General features: G+C 36.6%; 1 protein-coding gene across 1 annotated transcript in view; it reads left to right on the forward strand.

Moving 5' to 3' along the window:
- Window positions 1–14,514, forward strand: part of HECTD2 (HECT domain E3 ubiquitin protein ligase 2) — an 87,844-nt gene extending 73,330 nt beyond the window's left edge. Inside the window, exons 15-21 of the mRNA XM_030924152.1 lie at window positions 2,082–2,240; window positions 4,245–4,319; window positions 4,997–5,084; window positions 5,169–5,275; window positions 6,689–6,804; window positions 7,376–7,519; window positions 11,953–14,514. Coding sequence (XP_030780012.1) covers window positions 2,082–2,240; window positions 4,245–4,319; window positions 4,997–5,084; window positions 5,169–5,275; window positions 6,689–6,804; window positions 7,376–7,519; window positions 11,953–12,073 — 810 coding nt within the window. The 3' untranslated portion in view covers window positions 12,074–14,514. The remainder of the gene's footprint in view (window positions 1–2,081; window positions 2,241–4,244; window positions 4,320–4,996; window positions 5,085–5,168; window positions 5,276–6,688; window positions 6,805–7,375; window positions 7,520–11,952) is intronic.
- The last annotated feature ends 11,507 nt before the right edge of the window (window positions 14,515–26,021 follow it).

A 26,021-nucleotide genomic window follows, 5' to 3' on the forward strand; every position in this document is an offset into this window, starting at 1 on the left:
CCAAGAAATATAGTTGTTTGTGGAGGAAAGGAGGGAAGAGTAAATAAATAAGCAAGCACTGGAGATAAGAAGGTTTACAAGTAGGGGGAAATTCTTCATCTGTTCTCAGAGTCAAATGACCATATGGCAGTAAGTACTAAGGAGTTCTGAGAAGGAAAATATACAATGTATTTCTCCCAGAGAGGATAGAGATTTAAAAATGGAACAATTACATTTGATTGACATATGGCTGGTGAGAGTGGTGGGACATTATAAGCTGAGAGCGTGGTGAGAATAAAAAAGGCTAAATTGTGCTGGGCTTGGTAGAGAGCAGCAGCAAGCACACTGAAAGTTATGGAAAATACTGTCAGAAAATGAATGAAGAGCCATCTTTGAATGTCTGTCTTTGTTACATCTGTTGGAATAAATTATGAGGCACATATATATGGAAATTGAGAGACGAGATTAATAAAAGAAAGGGTAGTAGAGAACAAACTGCACATTGAGATAGTAAACTCAACTTGAAAATTTGTATATATTGTTATGTCTGAAGGTCCAAAGTGCTAAATTCCATAGAGAATAACACTTAACAGTTCTGAGACTCCTGTTTATATTCTAGTATCTGCAGTCATCATTTGTTGAATGTTTCATCTTCATTGAAGGGCCTAATCATTGATGCTTGTCACTATACTATGAGCTATTTAAATTTTCATACATAAATGTTTGTCATGCTTTATATTCATATATCACAATTTAGATTTGGATGATATTTTGACTCTAATATGTACAATAAAGTATTATAGCTTAGTTATATTTTTAAGTGATACTATACATAAAATCATAAAATTGCTCATTTTTTTGCTATAGATACTAGTTTCTGTTTAGTCATTACCCCAAATTGCATATTAAGCATGTTTAGCTATTCTATATTTCAAGCTAAACAATTGGATCTAAAAATTAGAATTGCTACTCTCATTATTATGTGTGTTTATCACACACAGATATAAAACCTATAGAAAGCTAAATTGATGCTGTAAAAATCATAATACTATATAGGAGAAATGTGGGATGAGAGTGGATTGTGGTCAGGTAAGGAATTGGGAACTGAAATTTGAGAAATAACAGGTATGAACATTGAGAAAATATAGTTGGTTTCATATATATCTCCAGTTTTAAAATTTCAGGACCAAAGATGTGTTGTTCTAGTAGTTCTGACAGTAATGTGTTTCTAATACAATTATTTTAAGTATAAGGCCTTATTATCAGCATTCATTACACTTTAGCAAATTGAAATTTTGGTGGTCTTCCAATTTTTAAAAGTTATTTTCAGTAATTTACCCAGCTCATATGTTTAGATTTCCTTATGAGCCTATAAAATGAATTACTTCCTTAATAGCTTTATATAATTGACTGTTGAAATATTATGAAATTTGATCTAAAACCTCTCTTTCCATAAATGGATAAGTTACATTCCACCATATAACTAGTAAATAATCCTGAGAAAAATTTATAACATCTGTAGCTTTTTAACTTTGACACTGAGAAGCTCCAAGTAACATAAGTCTTTCAAGTTTTACTGTTGGAAATTACCTATCCTATTAGCTTATCAATGGCGTATTTATATCTGTATGTTTATTCAGTTTAGCTCTTTTCTTCACACATAGTCTGTTTTTAATTTTAAAATAACTAAAAATGGCTATCTCCAAAACCAGTATTCTACAGTGAGTTCTACTGAATAAACTGTTGCTGCTGCTTATAAAATTGCCAACATCTTTGTTTAAATTTAGAAAATGTTTTCTGTTAAATAATTACAGGCATGTCTTAAGTTGCTGTCTGTTGTGATCTTAGATAAACTTTTCTAGGGAAATCATTGAATACTGTCAACTAAACCACTCCTTTTTACATGACTTTTTGTAATCAAGGAATTATATTATGTAAAATAAAGGGAAAATAAATGAAAGAGGGGAAAGGAAATATGTGATACTAATTAGAAAGTCAGTGTTAAATCTGAAAGAAGTATGCAAAAAATAGACTGATGCATAATTCAGAAGTCATTTGTTGTCATGGATTTTATGTTAATGCTTAACATTTAGTATGCATAGCTTATGGGACTAGCTGTTTATAACAGCATCACTTTGGATATTCGTTTCCCTCCCTGCTGTTACAAGAAATTATTGAGCCCTCCCATCATTCCTAGTGATCAAAATATACCAGTAGGCATCTGCAGTGTTACCGTTGACGACTTATGTCAAATTATGCCTGTAAGTATAAAGTTATTAATATCTCATCCTTTAATGCTAAATCATCTTTTTTTCACCTGCACAGTCTCTCTCCTCCTAATGCTATTCTTACTTTTAAATATGGTTTCCTTCAACCTTTATAACTCATGTCCTTTTTTCAATTAGCTTTTTCTTTTTTTTTTTTTTTTTTTAATTATACTTCAAGTTCTAGGGTACATGTGCATAACGTGCAGGTTTGTTACATATGTATACTTGTGCCATGTTGGTGTGCTGCACCCATCAACTCGTCAGCACCCATCAATTCATCATTTATATCATGTATAACTCCCCAATGCAATCCCTCCCCCCTCCCCCCTCCCCATGATAGGCCCCAGTGTGTGATGTTCCCCTTCCTGAGTCCAAGTGATCTCATTGTTCAGTTCCCACCTATGAGTGAGAACATCAATTAGCTTTTTCTTTCCTTAGAGAGACATGTCACCCACTTTGCAGTGCTCCTGAGATTTTACAACATAGACAGGCAGTAATTCAAATCCAGGCTCTGCCACTTACTAGCTCTGTGAATTTGGATAAGTTATTTAACCTTTCAGTTTAGTTTCTTTATGTGAACAATGGGATCGTTTTTATTAATAATTTTTAAATGATGACAGTTATATCAAATCTATGCCAGCCTAGATTTGTATGAAAATTTGTGGTTTTAAAGGAGTAGAAAATGTATTATGTAAAATATAGAAAATCATTCTAATCATGCTGTTATTTACCTTTTTCTAATAATTTAAAATAAAACTTTAATTTTTTCATAAAAATTATATTGAAAATTTTGAAATATTGGGTCAGTTTTTCTATTTTTAAATATTTATGGATAACTTCAGTTGTAATATAATGTAAGAAAATCTTTCTATTTTTTTTTTGAGACAGAGTCTCACTCTGTCACCCAGGCTGGAGTGCAGTGGCTCCGCCGTGGCTCACTGCAACCTCTGCCTCCTGGGTTCAAGCGATTCCCATGCCTCAGCCTCCAGAGTATCTGGGATTTTAGGCACGCGCCACTGTGCCTGGCTAATTTTTTCTTTCTTTCTTTCTTTTTTTTTTTTTTTTTTTTTAGCAGAGACGGGGTTTTGCCATGTTGGCCAGGCTGGTCTTGAACTCATGGCCTCAAGTGATGCGCCTACCTGAGCCTCCCAAAGTGCTGGGATTACAGGCATGAGCCACTGCACCCAGCCAGAAAATGTTCTTTTTCCCCCCCCACCAAGACAGAGTCTTGCTTTGTTGTCCAGGTTGGAGTGCAGTGGAACAATCTCGGCTCACTGCAACCTCCGCCTCCCAGGTCCAAGCAATTCTCTTGCCTCAGTCTCCCAAGTAGTTGGGATTACAGGTGCGAGCCACCACACGTGGCTTTTTTTTTTTTTTTTTTTTTTTTTTTTTTTTTTTTTGTCTTTTTAGTAGAGACAGGGTTTCACCATGTTGGCCAGGCTGGTCTTGAACTTCTGACCTTGTCATCTGCCCACATAGGCATCCCAAAGTGCCGGGATTACAGGCATGAGCCACTGCGCCCGGCCAACCAGAAAATGTTTCGTTCAGTGTACTTAACTTTTTCTTGGGAGGGGAGGGCACTGTACATGCATGAACATGAAGGAATTGTATGTTTTATGTTTAAAATATGAATCCTAAAACATTAGCAGATTTTCATAGGAATATAAATTGAAAGTGAGAAATACTACAAATTCATAAACAGTAATGTAGCAGATAGCAGTGAATTATGACGGACACTACATTAGAGGTATGCTTAGCTTGCTGCTTAAGAATAGACCCGAGTTATGCCCCTGTAGTTTGAACTGGATAGTTTCCCCATCTATGACCTATAATGATTAGCTTCTGGATGGTAGAAATCATTAAGCATTTTTTGCCCTGGAAAATGCATGTCAAATATGATCTTTATATATACATATGCATGAGCTATAGGAAAGCCACTTAATTATCCTAGCTAATGCTATTTGATTGAAAAAGTCATTAACAGATTTCTTTTTATAGGAGTTGGCCCATGGATTAAGTGAACTCTTATCACACGAAGGCAATGTTGAAGAAGATTTCTATTCAACATTTCAGGTACTATTAAGGGCAAATAGTTATCTGTTAATCATATATTTCATATATGAACAGCACAATTTGTTATTAAATACTCACTGTTAGAAAAGATGAACAAGGATTAACCAATACATACAATCCGCTATCTTAAAGGACCTTAACCTGATAAAGTAGACATGTGTAGATGAGCAGTCAAAGTGCTTAATTCACTAAGGGTTCAGGATACTCTCTAGGCAATTACATATCCCCTTGAGTTGGTTACTTTCTCAGAGCTTTTTAGTTTCTAAAAATAAGCCTATCCTGTAACTTCAACATTAGAAGTTAGGAGTAGAAACTAATGAGTTAGACCAAAACTCTCTCATTTCCACTCCTTTTCCAATATTTGAGAAATGGAAATTACAGTGATCTGCAGAGCTCCAGGGACCCGTGTATTATCTAGATGGCCACACAGTTTTGTGGACTTCATTAAAGTATTGAACTGTATTAGGCAGGGTTAAGTTAAGGCACTATTTTTTAACCCCATAATTCTTTTATTATTCCTTGTTCTTAATACAAATATTACAAGCGCTTAGCCTTTTATAGTTTATGTGTTTAGAAGGAAGGGGGAAAAACTGTTATTTTTAAATTTTATAAACCTGTTCACCAAAGTATGTTACTGCATCAACCATATTAATGTGTGTGATGGTATCTCCCGTCAGGTTTTTCAAGAAGAATTTGGAATAATCAAGTCCTATAATTTAAAGCCCGGTGGTGATAAAATTTCAGTTACCAATCAGAATAGGAAAGGTAAGTTAATACCATTTTTAATTAAAATGAATTAGTATTTGCCATTTACTTTTACGATTTAAGAGATGTAAAATTGCTTTTCAGAATATGTACAGCTTTATACTGACTTCCTTCTGAACAAATCCATCTATAAGCAGTTTGCTGCATTTTATTATGGATTTCATAGTGTGTGTGCTTCAAATGCCCTAATGGTGAGTTTACAACTTTAAATCAAGCTTTCAGTAAGGTTCTGTAATACTATCATGTTAACAAATAATAAATATTTTAGTAGGTAAGCTTTTAAAGTAGAAAATATTTTCTGCTTTTTAAAAGTAGAACTAAAAACAAAAATAATTATCTCATTTCAGCCTTCATTCTTTAGAGGGGAAAAACACCCCAGTCAGTTCATTTTCTCTCCCCTTCTACTAAGTCTTTTAGAACTTTACAAACTTTCTCCAAGTAGAGTGGATGAAGGGATCCATGGACTCAGGATCTTAATACTGAAGGACAAGGTACACAACGCAGTTAACATGTAGCTCCAGGGCAAAAGCTACAACTTCTTAATGATTAAGGAACATATGTATAGCTGCTTCCTGCTACCTCAGGGCTCCCTGAGCAACTCTGCGTTGCCTTTTACCCTTAGCAAGTAGTTTACCTCCAGAGTTATGGTGGACTCAGTTTGGTCTGACTTGTCTTAGCCATGTGAATATGGGTCAGCTACTATTTAGAATACCATGTCAGAAGTATCATAGGATACCTTTCAGTCACCCCAGCTACCCAGCACACACTTCAACATGCCATTTGTATCTCCCTTAGTTTTCTTATGAGGGATTGGAGTAAGGTCTTTCATTTGAATTATTTTTCATGGGAGAGAGAAACAGACTATAGAAGTTGTTTTGGGGCAAAAGCAAGTGGCTTACATTATTGCCAGCTGGTTTTAGAGAAACCTTTGTAATATGTTTGTTGTCAAAAATACCTTTGAAAGAGAAACACTTTATTGAGCTCTAGTTAAGTTTTGTTTATGACACTCTGGTAATTGTGGGAGTGGACAGAGGGAAAATAAGAATTAATTAGCATAGCATGGTCTCTATTTTTAGAGCTTTAATCTCTATAGGTGGTAGACTAGCCCACCTGAAAGTTGAAAAAAACAAGAGACATAAGACAGACTATAACCAAGTACGCAAACTCTACAGTGCACACAGGAGGTGTTATGGGATATTGGAAGGAGATACTAGGATATGGGATATTAGGTGGCTCAGTAGATGTTGGAGCTTCATGCTGGGTTTTGGAGAAGGGTAATAGATATGGGATATTAGGCGGATCAGTAGATGTTAAAGCTTCATGCTGGGTTTTGGAGAAGAGTAATTTGGATTTGTGCAAAGTCATTTGCTTGTTTTTCTGGCAAACTGCTAATTACTATTTTACAAGATCTATAAACTTCAGAAGCAAAAAATATCTTGCTTTGGTAGGAAAAATATACCCAGAGAAGATTTTTCTTCAACAAAAATGGTTTGATTTACTATGAGAAATCATGACTTTTGTGATTTGATCCAGTGAAAATAGTTCCAATTTCATTTAAAACCATCACTCTTTAATTATTGTTTTTGATAAATAATTATTGGCAGCTGCTTCGTCCAGAAGAGGTTGAAATTTTGGTCTGTGGAAGTCCTGACCTGGATATGCATGCTCTGCAGAGAAGTACTCAGTATGATGGCTATGCAAAGACGGACTTAACTATAAAGTAAGCTCTTGATACTTCTGATAGTGGGGATGTGGAGAGGGAACAGCAGACAGTGTGATTCATTTATTTGCATAACTTACAATCTGTGAATCGATTAAGTTAGTCCAAATATTAGAGAGCCCACAGTCTTATTTTATCTCTGGAAAGTCTATGAGAATTTTAATATGAAATCACTCCCTTTGGGAGAAAATTCTATAAACAAGTTTCTACAAAAGTGTAGAGATTTTACTTTTAAAAAAATGACTTTGCTCCTAGAATTTCATGGATGCTATCCTTATAAATAACAGTTTAATAGCACTATGTTGAAAAATAAGATTTGAAAGTTATACGGGAGAAAAATGGTTCCTGTACTATCCACTGCTGAACTTACATACTTTTATAAAAATATTATTTTATAATGTTAGTCAAAAGTCTAATACATATATAGAAGCTCACCATTCCTTAATTTTACAGAAATTCAGGATATTATATATTCTTAAGGAAAGCCCTTTCCTTAGAGCTTCCTTTATATTACTTTATTATAGGATTTTTGTCAAGACATTTGATGTTAATTTCCTTTGGTATTCTCTAGATACTTTTGGGATGTCGTGCTTGGATTTCCTCTTGATCTTCAAAAGAAGTTGCTACATTTTACTACAGGGAGTGACAGAGTACCTGTAGGAGGAATGGCTGATTTGAACTTTAAAATCTCAAAGAATGAAACTTCTACTAACTGGTAAATTTCTGGATCTAATTTTATTTTAAATCTAAAGGTTACTGCTAATACTGCTAATAATAATACATTTGGAATCAGGAGATTTACTCCATTTGAAGTTATTGTCATAGAAAAATCTTCATGGCCTTGAAGAGATTTTGATTAAAAGTTCTCTTACTAGTTTTTGAGACATACTAACTAGTAATTCATTTCTAACAACTTTTTACTTTTCTAGGTGATATAAGTGCTTTGTAGTCTCTTTTAGAACCTTGTTACTTTGTAGTAGTATATTGTCTAATGTTCATTTTTATTTAAATGTGAAATGTGTTTTTTATTTTTAGGAAAATCACTAAGTTGGGATATCTGGTTTGTGTAGTTTTCTTTCTTTTCTAGGGTGTTGGAGGATACTATAAGTAGTACCAGAAGTACCTCTAATACTAATCCTCTTCTTTTTCTTAATCTCATGCTTTTTGTATATGATGGTGATGATGGATTTAAATTAGTTTTTAGCAGTGTTAAGGCATTAATGCTTATCAACTTACTCCTTTTCCCAAATAACTTATAATTTCTAAAGCTAACTTGAATAGACATACTTTGATTATAATCATTTCTTTCTCCTGCCCCATACATTGAACATTCCCTGAGTGCTCTTAGTTCTTCCTTTCATTTTAAAGCTAGAATCTGTTCTTTGCCTTTCCACTGCCCCCACCCTGGTAAAGTTACTTTTTATCTCATTACTAGCTTATTTTATCCTATTAAACTCATGTGCTTTAACACTATTTAGATCATGATATTTCCCTGGGAAATAACTTTGTTGCCCATTTAAGTTCTAGAACCTAGAGACTGTAAAATAAAGCTCTAGTCTTCTACCCAGGCTACCTACCAGTTTTCATTTCTTCCCATGCTTTAGTCAACAGCCTGTTTTGCTGATTCGTTAGATACGTTTTATGCCTTTCTCCATGCTTTCAAGTTGTTCCCTTTACATGTGACGTGTGCCAGCTTCAACTATTAAAGACACAATTGAATGTTGACTTCCTCTGTAAAGCCAAAAGTCATTATGTATTCAGTGAGTTTCTCAAATATCTTGTAGAAGTTATGTGCTAGTTATCATATTGCACTTCATATCTGAGGCATTTCGTTCTTCAAGGCAGAGGTTGTGCCTTATACATATTTGTATTCTCCACATAGTCACACATGGCAAGTGCCCAATGGCTATTTCTTGAATAGTATTTATGTCATCATCAAGATCATATTTAAAATACAAAATAAATATTTACATATATAATTAAGAAATTTCTAAACAAAATCTACAATTAAAGTCCTAAAATGAAAAAATTCAAGAGAATTTTTTAGATTATAGATTTACTTGCTTAACAGAAGTTAATTTTTCAGAATATTTTATATTAAAATCATTTCCAATTTTAAAAGAGTAATCTGAGCAATCTGTTTTAATACAGAGGTGACATTACTTGTAAACTTTCCCAATAATTATTATTATTTCAAGAATATGTGAGCTAACATGGCTTCAGCACGAATCTAGAACAACTCTAGTTTCCCAGTGTAATCTCACATGTATTAAATAAAGCTGACTATCAAAGACATACAACGTTTCAGTTTGACACAATAATGGTATGCCTCAAAAGACAAGGACAACACTTCAGCTGAAAGAGGAGTTTCCATTCATCTTATAAGGTCCACCACTGAAGATTCACTAGATTTTTGTTAAATAAGAATGGTAATTCCATTAAAAAGTGGGCAAAGGATATGAACAGACACTTTTCAAAGGAAGACAACATGCAGCCAATAAGCATATGAAAACATGCTCAACATTACTAATCATAAGACAAATGCAAATCAAAACCACAATGAGATACCATCTCACAGCGGTCAGAATGGCTATTGTTATATTAAAAAGTCAAAAAATAGTAGATGCTGACAAGGTCGCAGAGAAAAGGGAATGCTTATACACTGCTGGTGGGAATGTAAATTATTTTAGCCATTGTGGAAAGCAGTTTGGAGGTTTCTTAAATAACTTAAAACAGAACTGTCATTCAACCCAGCAATGCCATTATTGGGTATGTGCCCAAAGGAATATCAATTATTCTGTCATAAAGACACATGCATGCATATGTTCATTGTTCATTGCAGCACTATTCACAATAGCAAAGACTGGATAAAGAAAATGTGGTGCATATGTACCATGGAATACTATGCAGCCATTAAGAAAACAAAACAAAACAAAAGATAATGTCCTTTGCAGCAACATGGATGAAACTAGAGGCTCCATTCTAGGCAAACTAACACAGGAACTGAAAACCAGTGCCTCTTAGAATAAAGTCCATGGAGTAAATAATCTTCAGTCATTAATTGTGTTCTGAATGCTTTTTTCCCCTAAAAGGGCATGAACCTTTGGCAATATTTTGTGGTTATCCTGATTATTTAGTACAGAGTGTAATGTAGAATGGCCAAGATTGCAAAGCAAATTTCAAATTACATCCTTTCCCATCTCTGGTTGTCCTTAAGCAGCTTCCTTTGCAAATCACCCAAAGAGTCAGGCTTAAAAGATATACATAATTTGGTCCTGCACCTTATCAAATACATGTTATTGAAGCCCCTGATGGATTAAGAAAATCCTGGACACATTTTTTCTTCAATGAACATTTTCATAAGATATTCTTCCACTAGAATCTTGACATTGTTTTCTTTCAGTTTTAAGAGACCTTGTATCTAGGTAGATGAGTATTAAATAAACTTGGAAAGCTCAGCCTTAACAGAATGAAGAGAAAACCAATGTTTTAAATAACTCGCGAAATGTTATTGAATGGATGCATGAGACACTGGCATAAAAATAAGTTGTTGTGTAGCTTAGGACCTTGTAAAACAGCAGAGCACTTTAGAAAAAATTATATTAAAAAACTGAGTTGGCATTTTCATTTTTTTCTTTGCTTTGTTATTTGATGATATTTTTAATTCATACAAATGTATGTCTGATGCATAAAAAATTGAGAATGTTAAATCTTACATATTAACAACACTGGTGTTTTAAGTCAGACTGATCTGGGTTTGAATAGTGGGCCTACATCTTTACCAGCTCTGTATCCCTGAACAGGTTACTCATATATTTACATGGCTATTTTTCCTCACCAGTAAAATGAGAACCACTTTTAGGTTGCTTTGAGGCTGAAATTAAAGAAAACAATGCATGTAAATGCACTCAGCACAGTGATTATCATAGACCAAACACTGAGTAAATGCTGATTCTAATAGTTTTAAGTCTTTTAATACAGGGGGCTCTCAAAATTTACTTTTAAATCTTACAAACTTCTTTAAAAATATTTTCCTTTTCTGTAGTGTATTCACATTCATTTTCACTGATTTCTCTGACAGCTGTTCTGATGTTGTGAAGTTCATAAAGACTGAAGGAAAGAGTCTTAAGATAGCTATAAGAATCCTAAATGATGATAACAACATTATCAGATAGTGGGTTGGGGAGATGACCAAAAGGATTCAGAAGATAATTTTTACATGTGCATCAAGGGGCCTCTAGCGTCCTCAAAGTACTCTTTTTTAAATTACTTTTTAATACTAAAAACCAGAATATATATCATTCATTATATTATCTACTCCTCGGCTGCTAGATTATTTTGTGTATATCACTCTTTTAATCTTTTTAACCATCAGTCCTCAACCTTTTTGGCATCAGGGATTGGTTTTGTGGAAGACAGGTTTTCCCACAGAACCAGGGAGGAGTGGGGAGAGTGGGAGGTGATGGTGACTTTGGATGAAACTGTTCCACCTCGGGTCATCAGGCATTAGATTCTCATAAAGAGTATGCAACCTAGATTCCTTGCATGTGCAGTTCACAATAGGGTTCTTGCTCCTATGATAATCTAATACTGCCACTGATCTGACAGGAGGCAGAGCTCAGGCAGTAATGCTTGCCTGCCACTCACTTCCTGCTGTGCGGCCCAGTTCCTAACAGGCCACGGACAACCATACCCATCTCTTGCCCTGGGGTTGGGAACTCCTGGTTATTAAACAACCTGATTAGGTTATTAAATGGCCTAATTGGATGGTTTACCCTATCATGTTAATGAGGAAACTGTGATTTGGAGATATTATGCAACTCAAACAAGACGCTACAGCTAGTGAGTGGGGAAAGCAGAATTCAAATTCATATCTGTCTGACTCCAACAAAATGCTTCTTAAATGAGTTTCATGAAAGTGGTAACATTGGTTGTCTTGTCTGTAACCTAGCCTTAGTGTCTAGAGTGGTGTCTGATATATATAATGAGGTACTCAGTAAATATCTGTTCAGTGAAGGAATGGATGAGTCATCTCTTAACAGAGTGAAATAGATTTGAATGTGTGTGTCCTGATATTTTTAGAAGTTGCATAGCAGTCATTTTGTGTGTGTTTTAAGACTTAGTTTTTTTTTAATCTTTTTTCCCTAGGTTACCTGTGGCCCATACCTGCTTCAATCAACTTTGCCTTCCCCCCTACAAAAGCAAAAAAGACCTGAAACAGAAATTGATCATTGGAATTTCAAATTCAGAAGGTTTTGGACTTGAGTAACCTAGAAGACTTGAAATATAATCTTTTATATGTAGCATTCACTTCCCTCTTACTGTGCCTTTAGCCTTTTCATGTTTCTGTCTCAAAACACTTTCACAAAGCTTACCAACTTTAAAATATTAAGTTTTTAAAAAATCAAATATGAAGTATGTTCAGCAAAGGCATAATTTTCTAAAAACACAGAAATTGCTTGAGTGAGGACAAATCTACATGGCAGAGACAGGTATGGTCCAGTTCCTCTTTTTTATAGCACTTTATCATTCTCCACAAGTAGTTTGTCACAGGCATTCCACTGGGAAAACAAAGTACAGTGAAGAATGAATTTATGGTATAATTGAACCCAGTGGCAGATTGTACACTGCTAGCACTGCTAGCACACAGTAGCAAAGCAAACAGCTACATTATCTTTAACATAAGGCATGTAGCCATATTTTCATATAGCGGTATACAACACAGTATCATTGCAAATGCAGTTTACAGGGTTTTTTGATATACTGGCTTGGGACCTTTAAGATTCTTCTCAGCTGTTGCTGAAAAGCATGTAAATAACTACATAATAGCCTGAGAATAATGGGATTTTGATAGTGCCATTTATTGTTAAAGATTTATTTTTACAAAGTAAATTCAGGGTTTTAGATGTGTACACAGCTTTTACAAATCAAAGATGATTGTACAAGAGTATTTTCAGACTAATTGGATTCAAGGTTATATTCTTTTAAGTGTTGTTAGTCTGCATGCACATTGGCAGTAAACTAGTTTCTTGTGTACTCTGTAATATTTGTATAATGATCATTTCTTCTTAAGGCTCAAGATACTAGAAAAGAAATCAGACCTGAATAATCATTGATGAAGTATGTCAGTTACAAGCACAAAAGAATATAACTGCTTTTATAAATTTTTTGAATGATGTACAAGACTTATAGCTACATTTTTTGATCACCAGTTGTACCAAAACACTAATTTTTGAAAAAGGTAGGTTAAAGTATTTGACAAAAGTGAATACAATAATAACATTTGTGTCAAAATGATATAGCTTGATATACAAATAAAATTCAACCTTTTGGCCAAAATGTTTGTTTTTCACTGGATTCTGAATATAGTAAATTCAAAGTACCCTTTTTTTTAGAGTTTCTAATACAGTAGTATGTAAAAAGAAACCGCATTTTAAGTCAGACGGTAAATGTTTTTTGTTTTTTATTTACAGCAAATGAAGCAGTTTTATTAGCATGTTACAAATATTGCCAAACCAAGACTTCTCTACCATACTTTGACAGCTTTCCTTCAGAAAACTCTGAAGTTATATTTGCAATAATAATGAAACCAGCAGTTAGTACCAGCATATGGTTCATGTGCAAATAATACTTTCCCCAAAATCTTTCTGGGCTAGGCTATTTTCTTGCTATGCTTCCTGCACCCAACCAGCAGAATTCTTCCAGGGTGGAGGAACTAATCAGCTTATTCTCCAACAGTTCTGAAGCCAACCCACAAATCTTTGAGAAAAAGGGGTTACTTTGTTTATTATTCTCTTTGAGATGGAAGTGATTCTGCTTTTCCATTTGGGTATATTATTTCAAGGGTATTTATTCTTAAAAATCTTGGAAAGCCTAAGTAAGAGAGTTAAAGGCATCCTGGTTTTGTTTCATTTTGCTCTGTTTTAAATCCATATGCAAATAAAACTGCTTCTCTCTTACACTGCTTGAACTAGAAAATCAGCTTTTTAATGTAGGTTACCACTTATAAGCACAAAAGAAACATGTATAAGAAAACAGATTTAAGTGTTTTAAATAAAATATAAACAGTTTTTATTTGGTAGAGATGACTCATGGAAAAATTGTGTTGGCTTGGTCTGCATGTTTAATGATGTGCTTGTATATCGATTGCTGTGTCACTTTTAAATAAGAAGTCCACACAAGCAAGCCAAATTTTTAAATGACGAAGTCCATAAATAACTAGAGATTTTTTGTTATCTGTTGTTAAGTTGAAATTTATAATCATGTATCACTAAATTGCACATTGCCTTTATTTATTTATGCTCTGTTTTTGGTTTACAGTGTAATAATACCTCATTTAAAAAATAAAAACCACTACTGTTACCTTTTGTTAATTTAAAAAGCTAGAAAACTCATGTAGTTACTTTTTTACATATATAATCTGTTGATGAATTCTTGATTTTTGTATCTGCCACAGTAAATTAAAGCATTACATAGTATTTATCAGTATTTTTTAAATGTCCTGTCCTTTTTTAAAATCTTTGCCTAGTCATATTATTGTCTGTATGATTAGAAGTTTTTACGTCCTTCCTTTTTTGTACAAATCTGTATTGTGTTAAATTAATTTCTGGATGCAATTTTTCAAATATTAAAATTATACAGTCAGTCAGGTTTCAGTTTATTTTTTGAACACTGGGCAATTAAAGCCATATGTTTAAAATATTTTATAAATGTAAGCTATTCTTTGCATTATACTGTCTCTTAATCTAGTGCTTAGGAAAATCGCTAACACATAACTTAAAAAAATGTATGTTGTTGACACTAAGTATTACCAACCTCTTCAGCATATTTTCAACATGAAATGTATATACAATATTTGAAAGATCACACAGCTATTCCACCAAATGAATATATAATACCATTGGAGTACACCCAGAAGTGAACCAAGTGTAATAATATTTCATTGGCCGTAGATAGATAACTTCAGCTCTTAAGTATTCATCTCCAAAACCATTCATTTGGCCTTTTCCCCCTTGTTCACATATTTCATGCTTAAGGAAGGAAGAGTGGAGATTATAAGAATGTAAGAGAGAATGTTATGGGTGATTAATGAAATAATATAGGTAACTGGATGGAAAAAAGACCAGGATGGATTTTCACAGGAGGGGACACAAGATCAATTCACCCAGCTGACCACAAATGCCTAGGTTAGTCTAGTGCCTAGGTTTTGGAGCCAGACTGCCTGGGTTCACCATTTACTAGCTGGGCGAGTTAACTTCCTCATTCCTCAAATGTACAATGGAAATAATTTGTAAAATGGGAATAACCTACCTACCTCGTAGAGTTGTAGGGAAGATTAAATGAATTAATGTGTAAAGCACTTATGCAGTGCCTGGCACATGATAAGCAATAAAAAGTGATGCAAGAGAAATTATAGTACTGATGTAGAAACATCTTACAACCTGCTTCTGACGCCTTCTGGAGGCTTTTGACTCAAATGCTGGGTTCAACCACAGATTAAAGAACACAAAGTGCTTTTGAAGCCTTAAAATTGTGTTAGGAGAATCTTTCCTATTCTAGAAACAGTACTTTAGGATTTATCCTTACAGATGTCTCATGATGCAAGGGTTTTAAATACTATTTTATAGCTATGTAACAAGATACAATTTGATGTTTAATGAAATAGTTCAAATAAACAAAAATTTCAGAATTAACATAATGAAATACCGTGATTCCCACACTCAGACCTAAAAAAAAAAAGATAATGTGTTAATATTACCAGTTTTTTTTAAAGAATTTTATGAGTGGGATTGAAGCCCCTTTCGTGCCCATCTCTAATCCCACTCTACTCCCTCTCTGTTCTCTATTAACCTGTAGTTCATGTGAATCTTTCCCATGCTGTCTTTACATTTGTATGACATGTGTACCTATGTGTAAACACTATGTAATATTGTTACAGTTGCATACATCTCATGCTATACATATCTTTCCAAAACTTTTTTTCACTTGTCTTTTATAGATTTATTTACATTGAGATATAATGCATTTTTAACTGCAGAGTAGAATCATGAAATGAAAGTACCACTTTGTGGATCCAACCTCCTACACACTAACATTGAGTTGTTTTCCAGTGTGAACCAGGCTCCCTAGACTATAGCCCAGATATAGAATTGCCAGATCACAGTGTGTATATCTCCGGCTTTACCAGATATTGTCCAGTTGCTCTCCGGAGTGGTGGTTCCAGCATTAATTTCCATCAGCCTTATAAAGAGTTGTCATTTGTCCACATTCTCCCCAACACTTGGTTTTAGCAGACCTTTCTTGGCTTATCTAACTAGTGTGATTTAATTTATATTTCCATAATTGTTAATGGCATTGAACACCTTTGTGTATATTTACAGGCTATTCAGATTTCTTCTGTGAATGGCCAGTTCAGTATTATTAGCCTGTTTTTTTTTTTCTATTTTTTTCCTCATTGGTGTTTAGGAGTTTTTTCCTTATTCTGGATATTGATCCTTTGTTAACGGGAGCTACACTGCTTCAGTTGAATTCCAGATCTGCCAGTGACTAAATGACTTGGAACAAATTACTTCAAATTACTTAATGTTTCTTTGTCTCAGTTTACTCATCTTGAAAATAATGCTTAGCTCACAGGGTTGTTAAAGTTTACATACAGGTATATTTGTATATATGTACATATGTATGTATATGTGTATATTATATATGTTTATATGTGTATCAGATATATGCATATGTATAGACTTACATACTTATACATAAACTTACAGAACATATATATGAAGGGCTTACATTTATGCCTGACCCGTGTTATCTAAATGTTTGGTATTATTACTATTGTTATTACCTGTATTCTCATTCTTATTGTGCTTATATTACAAATATTTTCTAATATGTGGCCTAATTTTTAACTTTACTTACCTCATCTTCTATACTATGAATTTTTATTGTTAATGTAATCCATAAAATAAGGTGTCTTTATTATTATGTAGATAATGTTTAGATTTAACCACACATTTACAATTTCTTCAAACACGATTCCCTCCTCTGTGGTCCTTCACCTACCTCTGGAATCAAATTTCCTCCTCGTAAAGAACGTCTGTTAGAAATTATTTTAATGAGGGTTGGTTGGTAGCAAATTATTTTAAATAACTGTCACCTTTATTCATGAAAGATTTATTAAGCATGCATTTGTAGGTTGATAATTGTTTTATAGTTTTTAATGTATTAATCCATTACCTTTGATTTTGTTGTTGACATAAAGTTAGCTATTAGTATAATTGTATGCCTTAGTAATCTCTCTTTTTTCTCTGGCTACTTTTAAGATTTTTTTTTTTTTTTTCAAAAAATGGTAGAACATCAAAGACAACATGTGTATGTGTGTATTTTTTCTCCCCCTTGAGCTTCATTATGGTTCTTGAATCTATAGATTTGTATCTTTCATCAATTATGGAAAAATTCTTAAGCTGTTTCCTTTTTGGCTATTGATTTTTCCTGTTCTCTCTAATTTTTCCTGTTGAACATATATTGGACCATCTCATTCAACCATTCCATCTGTTTCTCTGTACCTAAAGTGTTGTTTAACCAACCCGCTGAGATTAAAAACTCAGTTTTAATCAGTGGCTGCATTTTTTAATTTCTAGAAACTTCTTTGGTTTCTTTTCAAATTCACATGCTCTTTTTCCATACCATTTCTTCATATGGTTTTCTTTAATAATTTTGGCATACTTGTTTAATGTTCTCTTTTAAATTGTTCTACTCTAGTCCTTAAAGCACTCATTTTTCTATTTGCTCGTCCATTGTCTCACAGTGGTTTATTTCCTTATGTGATCTGTAATTTTTGATTTTGCATTTCTACTTAAAGGATGATCTTTTCCACTGGACATCCTGTGTGTCCTGAATACTGTAAGTAGCCTAGCAAAGCAGTTTTATGTTGTTCTCAACCAAGAACTTACAGGTCTGTCACAGATTTTTATGTTAACTTCTTCAATTAGAGTTCCTTCTCCACTTGTGTAAATTTGGACCCCACACTTACAGTGGCACAGTTTGGATTTATGAGTAGAGTTCTTCTCTCTTCTTTTCATAGAGCAACCCTTTTTAGGTCTAGGATTTATGCAAGAGAATTCGTTTTGGCTCCTCACCTTGAAGAGGCCTAAAGCATGTCTGTTGAGCTCATGTGGACATTAACATCCATTAGAGAGGTCATCCTCATGAGTCACCCTAGTATCAGCACCTGCTTCCTACTTCTGGCTTTTCATTTCTTCCTTATTTCCTATATCTAATTATTTCCCTTCCTTTCAAGCTTGGATATATATTTTTTATAGATATATATAAAAGTTTATAGTAGTAGATGGCCTATTCCATTTCAGCTTGGTCTATAGAAGCATGCCCATTGCACTACTGTTTGTGAATTTGTTCAACACTTGTTTATTGAGTGCCCATTATATTTCAGCAGAAGGCTAATCCTCAGCTTCATACTCACTTATTCTTTATAAACATAAGCAGCAAATATAATTCTCAATATCTTATGAAACCTTAAATGTGTATCATAGCAAGAAAATTTCTTAAGGGTTTTCATGACAATTATGCAACTCAATGTTTTCATGCCCTTTAGAGATTATGACTATGAACACATGGGCATACATACAATAGAAGCATTAGTCTCCACTGAGTTAAGCTGGTAGGTTTTTTATTGTTGCTGTTGTTTTGTGGTTTTTGTTTGTTTGTTTGTTTTTGAGATGGAGTCTCGCTCTGTTGCCCAGGCTGGAGTGCAGTGGCTCGAACTCGGCTCACTACAAGCTCTGCCTCTCGTGTTTATGCCATTCTCCTGCCTCAGCCTCCCAAGTAACTGGGAATACAGGCTCCCGCCACCACACCCAGCTAATTTTTTCGTATTTTTAGTAGAGACAGGGTGTCATCGTGTTAGCCAGGATGGTCTCGATCTCCTAACCTTGTGATCCACCCGCCTCAGCCTCCCAAAGTGCTGGGATTACAGGCGTGAGCCACCGTGCCCGGCCGCTGGTAGGTTTTTCTGTAACCAGACTTAACTTTTTCTATGTGTACTTGCACACACACAAATAACAATGAAAAAAATACAGAATTATTTCAGGAGTTTCTCAAGCACAATCTTGTGCTGTGTTTCCAACCATATAGGCCATCTCCACTTACAAGACTTTCAGTATGCCTGCCTTGTCTATTTCTGTCACTGGCAATCTTACTCTTCTGATTTCCTTGACTTGTAAACATTAGTCTCATTTTGACTTTACTTTCTCTTTAACGTCCATGTCAGCAAGCTTCATCTTTACATTGTCCTTCTGCTCAATTTCTATAGCCTCCTCCGTGGGTTAGATAGACACACTCAACCCTTCATAATGAACTTACTTCCTTGCCTGTAGACTTACTCTTTTCCCAGTTTTCCTAAGATCCCTACAGTTAATCTTTGTAAAATTCTGTTTTTATTCTGTTCCTCCTTATTACAAATCAAAGATGTATCTGGTGCTTATTTGACCATCTTCTAACTGCAAAGCATAGCATAAGTTCCACTTTTATTTTGCATAGTTTATTTTTGTTCCCTAATACCAACTTCCAAAAGGATAGGTCCTTTACTGTCTCCTTAACACACCCTGTTCAGTCCCATCTCTGCCTGCTCAGCCTAGTGCCTTCTGTGGTCTTCTTTCTGTTCCTTTCTTCTCCCTGTCTATCCCAACTTAGCTGAGTCTCCTGCCCTCCACAACCTCCCAAAACAAGAATTTTCTCTCCCCTACCAAACCTTATCCTGAACCATCAACAACCCCCAAAACAAACAAAAAATCTAGCTAAAAAGCAAACCTTTTTTATACACCTCACACAAATCTTCATTTCTCAGATGTCAGTATTTTCACACTGTGGTTAAAAGTGTGCTAACTCACCGAAGGAAGCATGAGTGACAGTGGCCACTGTACATTAACTAAGAAGGAAAACAAAAAACAAAACAAGTTACAGGGTAGCTTTATGGTACAATCCAAATTTTGAGCGTGTGTGCGTGAGAGCGTGCATGTATGAATGTGTGTATACATATGTGTATGTTCTAAAAGATACTGCACTTTGTTAACAGTTGTTATCACTGAGATTATGCATGCTTTTACTTTAATTTTTATCCAGTACCTTGGCCATCTATAGGATATTAATTAAAGGAACAGATAAATATTTATGGATCACTTATGGTGTATGTGGCATTTTATGCACACAATTTTACATTTCATTTAATCTTTACAACAGCAGCATAAAATTAATGTTATTTTCTCCATATTACAGACAAGGAAGTTGAAACTCAGGCCTAGAAGCCTGCCCAAGGTCACACAGCTGTCAAGGAGCCAAGGCAGAAGTTGAAGTCACATCTGTCTGACTCAAAACACCATGATTTTCCATTTCACATGCTCCCCCAGCTAGTGAGGCTTTCCAGAAACTCCCAAGCTTGAACCATTCCACTGGAAGTGGAGAAAACATTTTCTTGCTGATTAGACTAGAAGTCAGTCAATCTGGATTCTAGTCCTAAATATAACACTTAATGGTTGTGTAACCTTGTGTAATTTACTTCCCTTTGCTTCCCTTTCTGCCTTCCACAAACAAATTACGTATATTCTTGGAATTTTAAAATATACAAAATAATTTCTTCTAGGTCAAGAGAGAAATTATGTCTATAGTAATGACAACTACTTATAAAACCATGACAGTGAGCGCCTATATATCCGACTACCTGGGATATAGGCAAAGCACTTTTTGTGGGGAAATTTATAGCTTGAAATGTTTTTATTATCAAAAGATACAATTAATGGATCAACAAATAAATTAAAAATTCAAGGGAAGGGGTAGCAAATAAAAATAAAGAGAAAAAAAGATAAAAGCTTCAATAAATAATTAAATGAGGAAACATAAAAGCAGTATAATTGAGACATAAGCCCAAAAGCAGTTTTCTTGAAAAGACTGAAAAATCAATACATTTCCAGCAAATATTAATCACGAAAAAGGGAAAACACACAAAAGTGGAATCAAATGCAGTTGCAAACAGCAGGGTGAAGCCATAGAGTCCAGGATTCTCCTGCTCTTCAGGGGCTGCAATTTTGTCACTTCCTAGAAGAAAACAAATTTGGTAGGGCAGAATTTCAGAGGCTGATTTTACAATGCCTTCTAGAAAAGGACTAAGGATTTCCCTTTAGAAAGAAACTATATTGGATATATTCAACACACTTAGGGACTATTTCCAATTCTACTCTGTCCCCCACCCTAACCTCTCCTCTGAACTCTAGTTCCAGATTTCAGCAGTCTCTGGGCAGCTCCACCAGCCCCTCCAAAATGCAGCCACTCAGATCTCATATTTTCCCATTCTATTCTCCTCCTCCTCCCACTCCTGTTCCCCTTTTCTCTTCCTCATCTACTCTTTCTCTGGCTCTGCAAATGACACCATCTACATGCTCAGCCCAAGTTAACCCAAGGCATTGTTGTTTAACAACTCCTTCTCTTTTGTCCTTGTCCCTTTTGTACCCAAGCAGTTGCTAAGTCCCATCAATTCTGTATCCACAGTGTACCTGTACATAAAGTGCCACATACACCTGTTTACAGGCCTCCACCACCTAATCACTGTAGTAGCTCTAATCTGGTCTTTCTGTCACAGGTCTCTTCCGCTTCAAATTCATCTACATACAACCCACCACCACATTGCTCAGAAACTCTCAATGATCTGACAAAGGTCTCATATCCAGAGTCTACAAGGAACTCCAACAAATTTACAAGAAAAAAACCACCCCATTAAAAAGTGAGCAAAGGATATGAACAGACACTTCTCAAAAGAAGATTCATGTAGCCAACAAACATATGAAAACAACTCAACATCACTGACATTAGAGAAATGCAAATCAAAACCACAATGAGTTCAGGCACAGTGGCTCCTGCCTATAATCCCAGCACTTTGGGTGGCCGAGGCAGGTAGATCACCAGAGGTCAGGAACTCGAGACCAGCCTGCCCAACATGGCAAAACCCCATCTCTACTCAAAAAAAAAAAAAAAAAAAAAAAAAAACAATTAGCCAGGCGTGGTGGCAGATACCTGTAACCCCAGGTACTCGGGAGACTGAGGCAGGAGAATTGCTTGAACCTGGGAGGTGGAGGCTGTAGTAAGCCATGATCGTGCCACTCTGCACTCCATCCTGGGCAACAGAGCAAGACTCCATCTCGGAAAAAAAAAAAAAACACACACAAGAGGTACCATCTCACACACACCAGTCAGAATGGCTATTATTAAAAAGTCAAGACACCACAGATGCTGGTGAGGTTTCCGAGAAAAAGGAACGCTTTTACACTGTTGGTGGGAATGTAAATTAGTTCAATTATTGTGGAAAACAGTGTGGCAATTCCTCAAAGATCTAGAAGCAGAAATAACATTTGACCCAGCAATTCCATTACTAGGTATGTACCCAAAGGAATATAAATCATTCTTTTATAAAGGTACATGCATGTGTATGTTCACTGTAGCATTACTCACAATAGCAAAGACATGAAATCAATCCAAATGCCCATCAATGATAGACTGGACAAAGAAAATATGGTACATACACACCATGGAATACTATCCAGCCATTAAAAGGAATGAGATTATGCCCTTTGCAGGGACAAGGGTGGAGCTGGAAGCTGTTATCCTCAACAAACTAACGCAGGAACAGAAAACCAAATGTCGCATATTCTCACTTATAAGAGGGAGCCGAATGATGAAAACATATGGACACATGGGAGAAACAACACACACTGGGGCCTGTCGGGGCAAGGGGCGTAGGGAGGGAGAGCATCAGGAAGAATAGCTAATGGATGCTGGGCTTAATACCTAGGTGATGGGTTAATCTGTGCAGCAAATCACTGTGGCGTATATTTACCTATGTAACAATCCTGCACATCCTGCATATGTACCCTGGAACTTAAAGTTGATGAAAAAATTAATAAGAAAAGAAAAGAAACTCTCAGTGGCTGTCTATTGCCAACAACGCCAAGTCAAAACACATTGGCCAGGGATTAAAGGCTCTCAATTGTTCAACCCAATTTGTTCAACCTTAGCTCTCAAGCATTTCCTTCAGATATGCCATAATTTTCCCAAACAGCATAAAAACTTGTCATAAACCCATGACAAGAGTTCTGAGAAAAGGGGTTACTAAGAAATTGTGCACCAACCTGAGTTGTCCTTCAAACAAAAAAGTAAAAAACATGTTTGAACATGCATGAATTTAGGGAATGCAGCCCTTAAATGCCCACCTAAAACAAACAAAACCTACTAGATGACAAAATTCAAGCTACAAGTAGATGAATTATTAATATAATAAAATAGAACAAAAGCAAACAAAACATCACATCGGGCAAATGAAACCCTGTGCATGGAGCAAAGGAAACACATTCTTTGCCATCCTCAGCAGAAGAAAGGATGTGGAGTTGGGTTTTGCATCCCCCCTCCCCGTTTTTTTGTTTGTTTGTTTGTTTGTTTGTTTTTGAGATGGAATCTGGCTCTGTAGCCCAGGCTGGAGTGCAGTGGTGCAATCTAAGCTCACTGCAACCTCTGCCTCCCAGGTTCAAGCAATTCTCCTGCCTCAGCCTCCCGAGTAGCTGGGACTACAGACGTGCGCCACCACAGCTGGCTAATTTTTTTGTATTTTTAGTAGAGACGGGGTTTCACCATGTTGGCCAGGCTGGTCTCAAACTCCTGACCTCGAATGATCCACCCGCCTCGGCCTCCCAAAGTGCTGGGATTACAGGGGTGAGCCACCACGCCCAGCCCGAATCCCACTTCTGAGTCAAACTAGACCTAAAGTTGAATCCTCCTCTGTCACATACCAGTTACGTGACCATAAGAACCTACCTCAATATCTCTGAGCCTCGATTTCCTACCTACCTACCTGTCCAGCTACCAACGTATCATCTCTCTACATATCAACCTATCATTTATGTCTCTATCATCCTTATCTGTCTACCATCTCTGTTACCTATGTATAATCTATCTATTGATATAGACCATCTATCCATCCACATTATGTATCTCTTTATAAATTGTTGAAAGAATTGAATTCTCCCATTGTTGGAGAAACGGCTCCTCTTCCTGCACACCAACCTTGCTACAGAAAACACAGGCCTTTGATTTTCCTCTCCCTCAAGGAGTGTCAGAATGAGAACTTATTTTCTCTCCACTCTGACTGCTGCCCCCAAGGGAGGGCAGTTGCTTCTTTATTGATGAGATCCTCGTAGCAAATGGCCACATTTTGATGAAGTATGGATCTCTGTACAGAAAACGCACCTCAAGCCTTGTTCTTCTCTCTTGTTCTCTGGGAATCTCTGGCCTGCTTGAGCCTAGGTATAGTGGGTACTTGAGCTTCCAGGCAGTTCTGATCAATGCCCCACCCCCATCCCAAAAGACCCGCCATTGCATCTGGATAGGTAAGTGAGGAGAGGAGAGAAGCTTGAGTAGGCCAACTGAAGTAACAGATGCCCAAATTTCAGTGGCTTTGTGTAGTAGAAGTTCATTTCTAACTCACTTAACAGTTCTGGAAAGATGTTCACATGAGCGAGGCATCTCTCCTTCTCAGGATTACCAGGCTACTTCCATCTGGTGGCTCCACCATCCCCTAGGGCACCGCTGGAGTCCACATTCAGCAGGCTGAAGGAGAAAGCAAGATGGATTCACTCCAAAGGCTTCAAGGGCCAGGCCCGAAAATAGCGCACACAACTCCTGCTCACACTGTTAGAGACAACACAGCCACACAGAGGAGCAGGCTGCATTCTCAGGAGGCAGATGTTAACATGAAGTTTGGGGGCGCATAAAGTGTATTGGGAGTCAATACTTCTGAATGGAAAGGGAGAAGAAACGGAATTGGGCAGAAGGAGAAGTCAAGCCATGACACAGTCCTGACAAACCAACGGCCAACCCAGTGGGAACCTCTACAGTGGATGTTACCCATCGGAGGTGTCTTTTAATTGGGCCAAAATAGCCATGCCTCATGTGGTCCCCAGAGGTAGGAGGTTCCTGGAAGGGTGTGACATTGGGCAAAGTGGATGAGGCTCTGTAGCTGAGGCTGACCCTGATGGAGGTGATGGCAGGAGACCGTCTATTGACTGCACTTGCTGCAGCAAGGCCCGTCTGGAGGCACAGCTGCACGTCTACCACACACAGCCACACATCATTGCGAAGGAGTCGGGAAAATTGGTCCAGCTGTGTATCTAAGAGGAGGGGAAAGAGATTTGAGTGACAGCTGGCAGTCAGGCAGGATCTTGGGTCATATTCTCCAAACTGATTTGATAAAAGAGCCCTGTTCTTGGGAGTTGAATGTCCTAGAAGACAGTTTGCTCTTCAGTTAGCCTTTTGTTGACTCCATCTATTAGAACCCTGCGCACAGCAGGGGTGATGGATGCCAGGTACCTAACCCTAGCAACACTGCCTATGAAGTGCCTAGACAGAAGGTGCCTGATCAACGTGGCTTCTGTCTCCTGATTTTGTTGCTGAATTGGGCTTCTTTGAGAGTATGAACAGCCCCAACCAGAGCCCACCTAATCAGTGCTCGGTGATTTATTAAGTAAAAGTTACACAACTGCCCTTGTTTATTACGCATTGACCTCTGAGGTGCCGAGAGCCTATGATCACTTTCCTGGTCCAAGAGAGAAACCTGGAGATCTAGGAATAAATCCCCCACTTTGTACCAAGTGACCTACTTTTCTTTCTCAACTGTCACCTCTGAGGTTCCAGTGGTCAAAGGAAAAGGTTGGGAAGCTCTCTGTGCACATCACAGCTAAGGATGCAGCTGCCAAGCTCTCCCTACTCTGACCCTTCAAAGGAGGGCATTGGGAAATTCAAACCAAACACAAATCGTGGCCACCCAGGGAGACTGACCAAGATTGGGGTACCAACCCCCACACTGGTGATTCTGAGCAGGGAGCTTGGCAGGCTGCCAGCTGAGGTGGATGAGGAACAAGCAGGTTGCAAAGGAAGGCCCCCCAGGATGGGCAAATCTGGGGCCACCCATCCCCTCCCTTCCATCCCTCAGTGGAAACCTGGCAGAGCGTGGATGATTGACAGAAGATGATGGCCCTGTGGCAAGCCCCAGCATGTTCCCGTTAAAGATCAAAGGAACCATCACAGAACTGGAGAGAGAAGACCATCTTTTGCTCAGGCCCTGGCTCACTCAGTGACCTTGGAAAAGTGACCTCACAGAGCCTCCA

Source organism: Rhinopithecus roxellana, chromosome 19 (genome assembly GCF_007565055.1).
Source record: "Rhinopithecus roxellana isolate Shanxi Qingling chromosome 19, ASM756505v1, whole genome shotgun sequence".
Lineage (NCBI taxonomy): Eukaryota > Metazoa > Chordata > Mammalia > Primates > Cercopithecidae > Rhinopithecus > Rhinopithecus roxellana.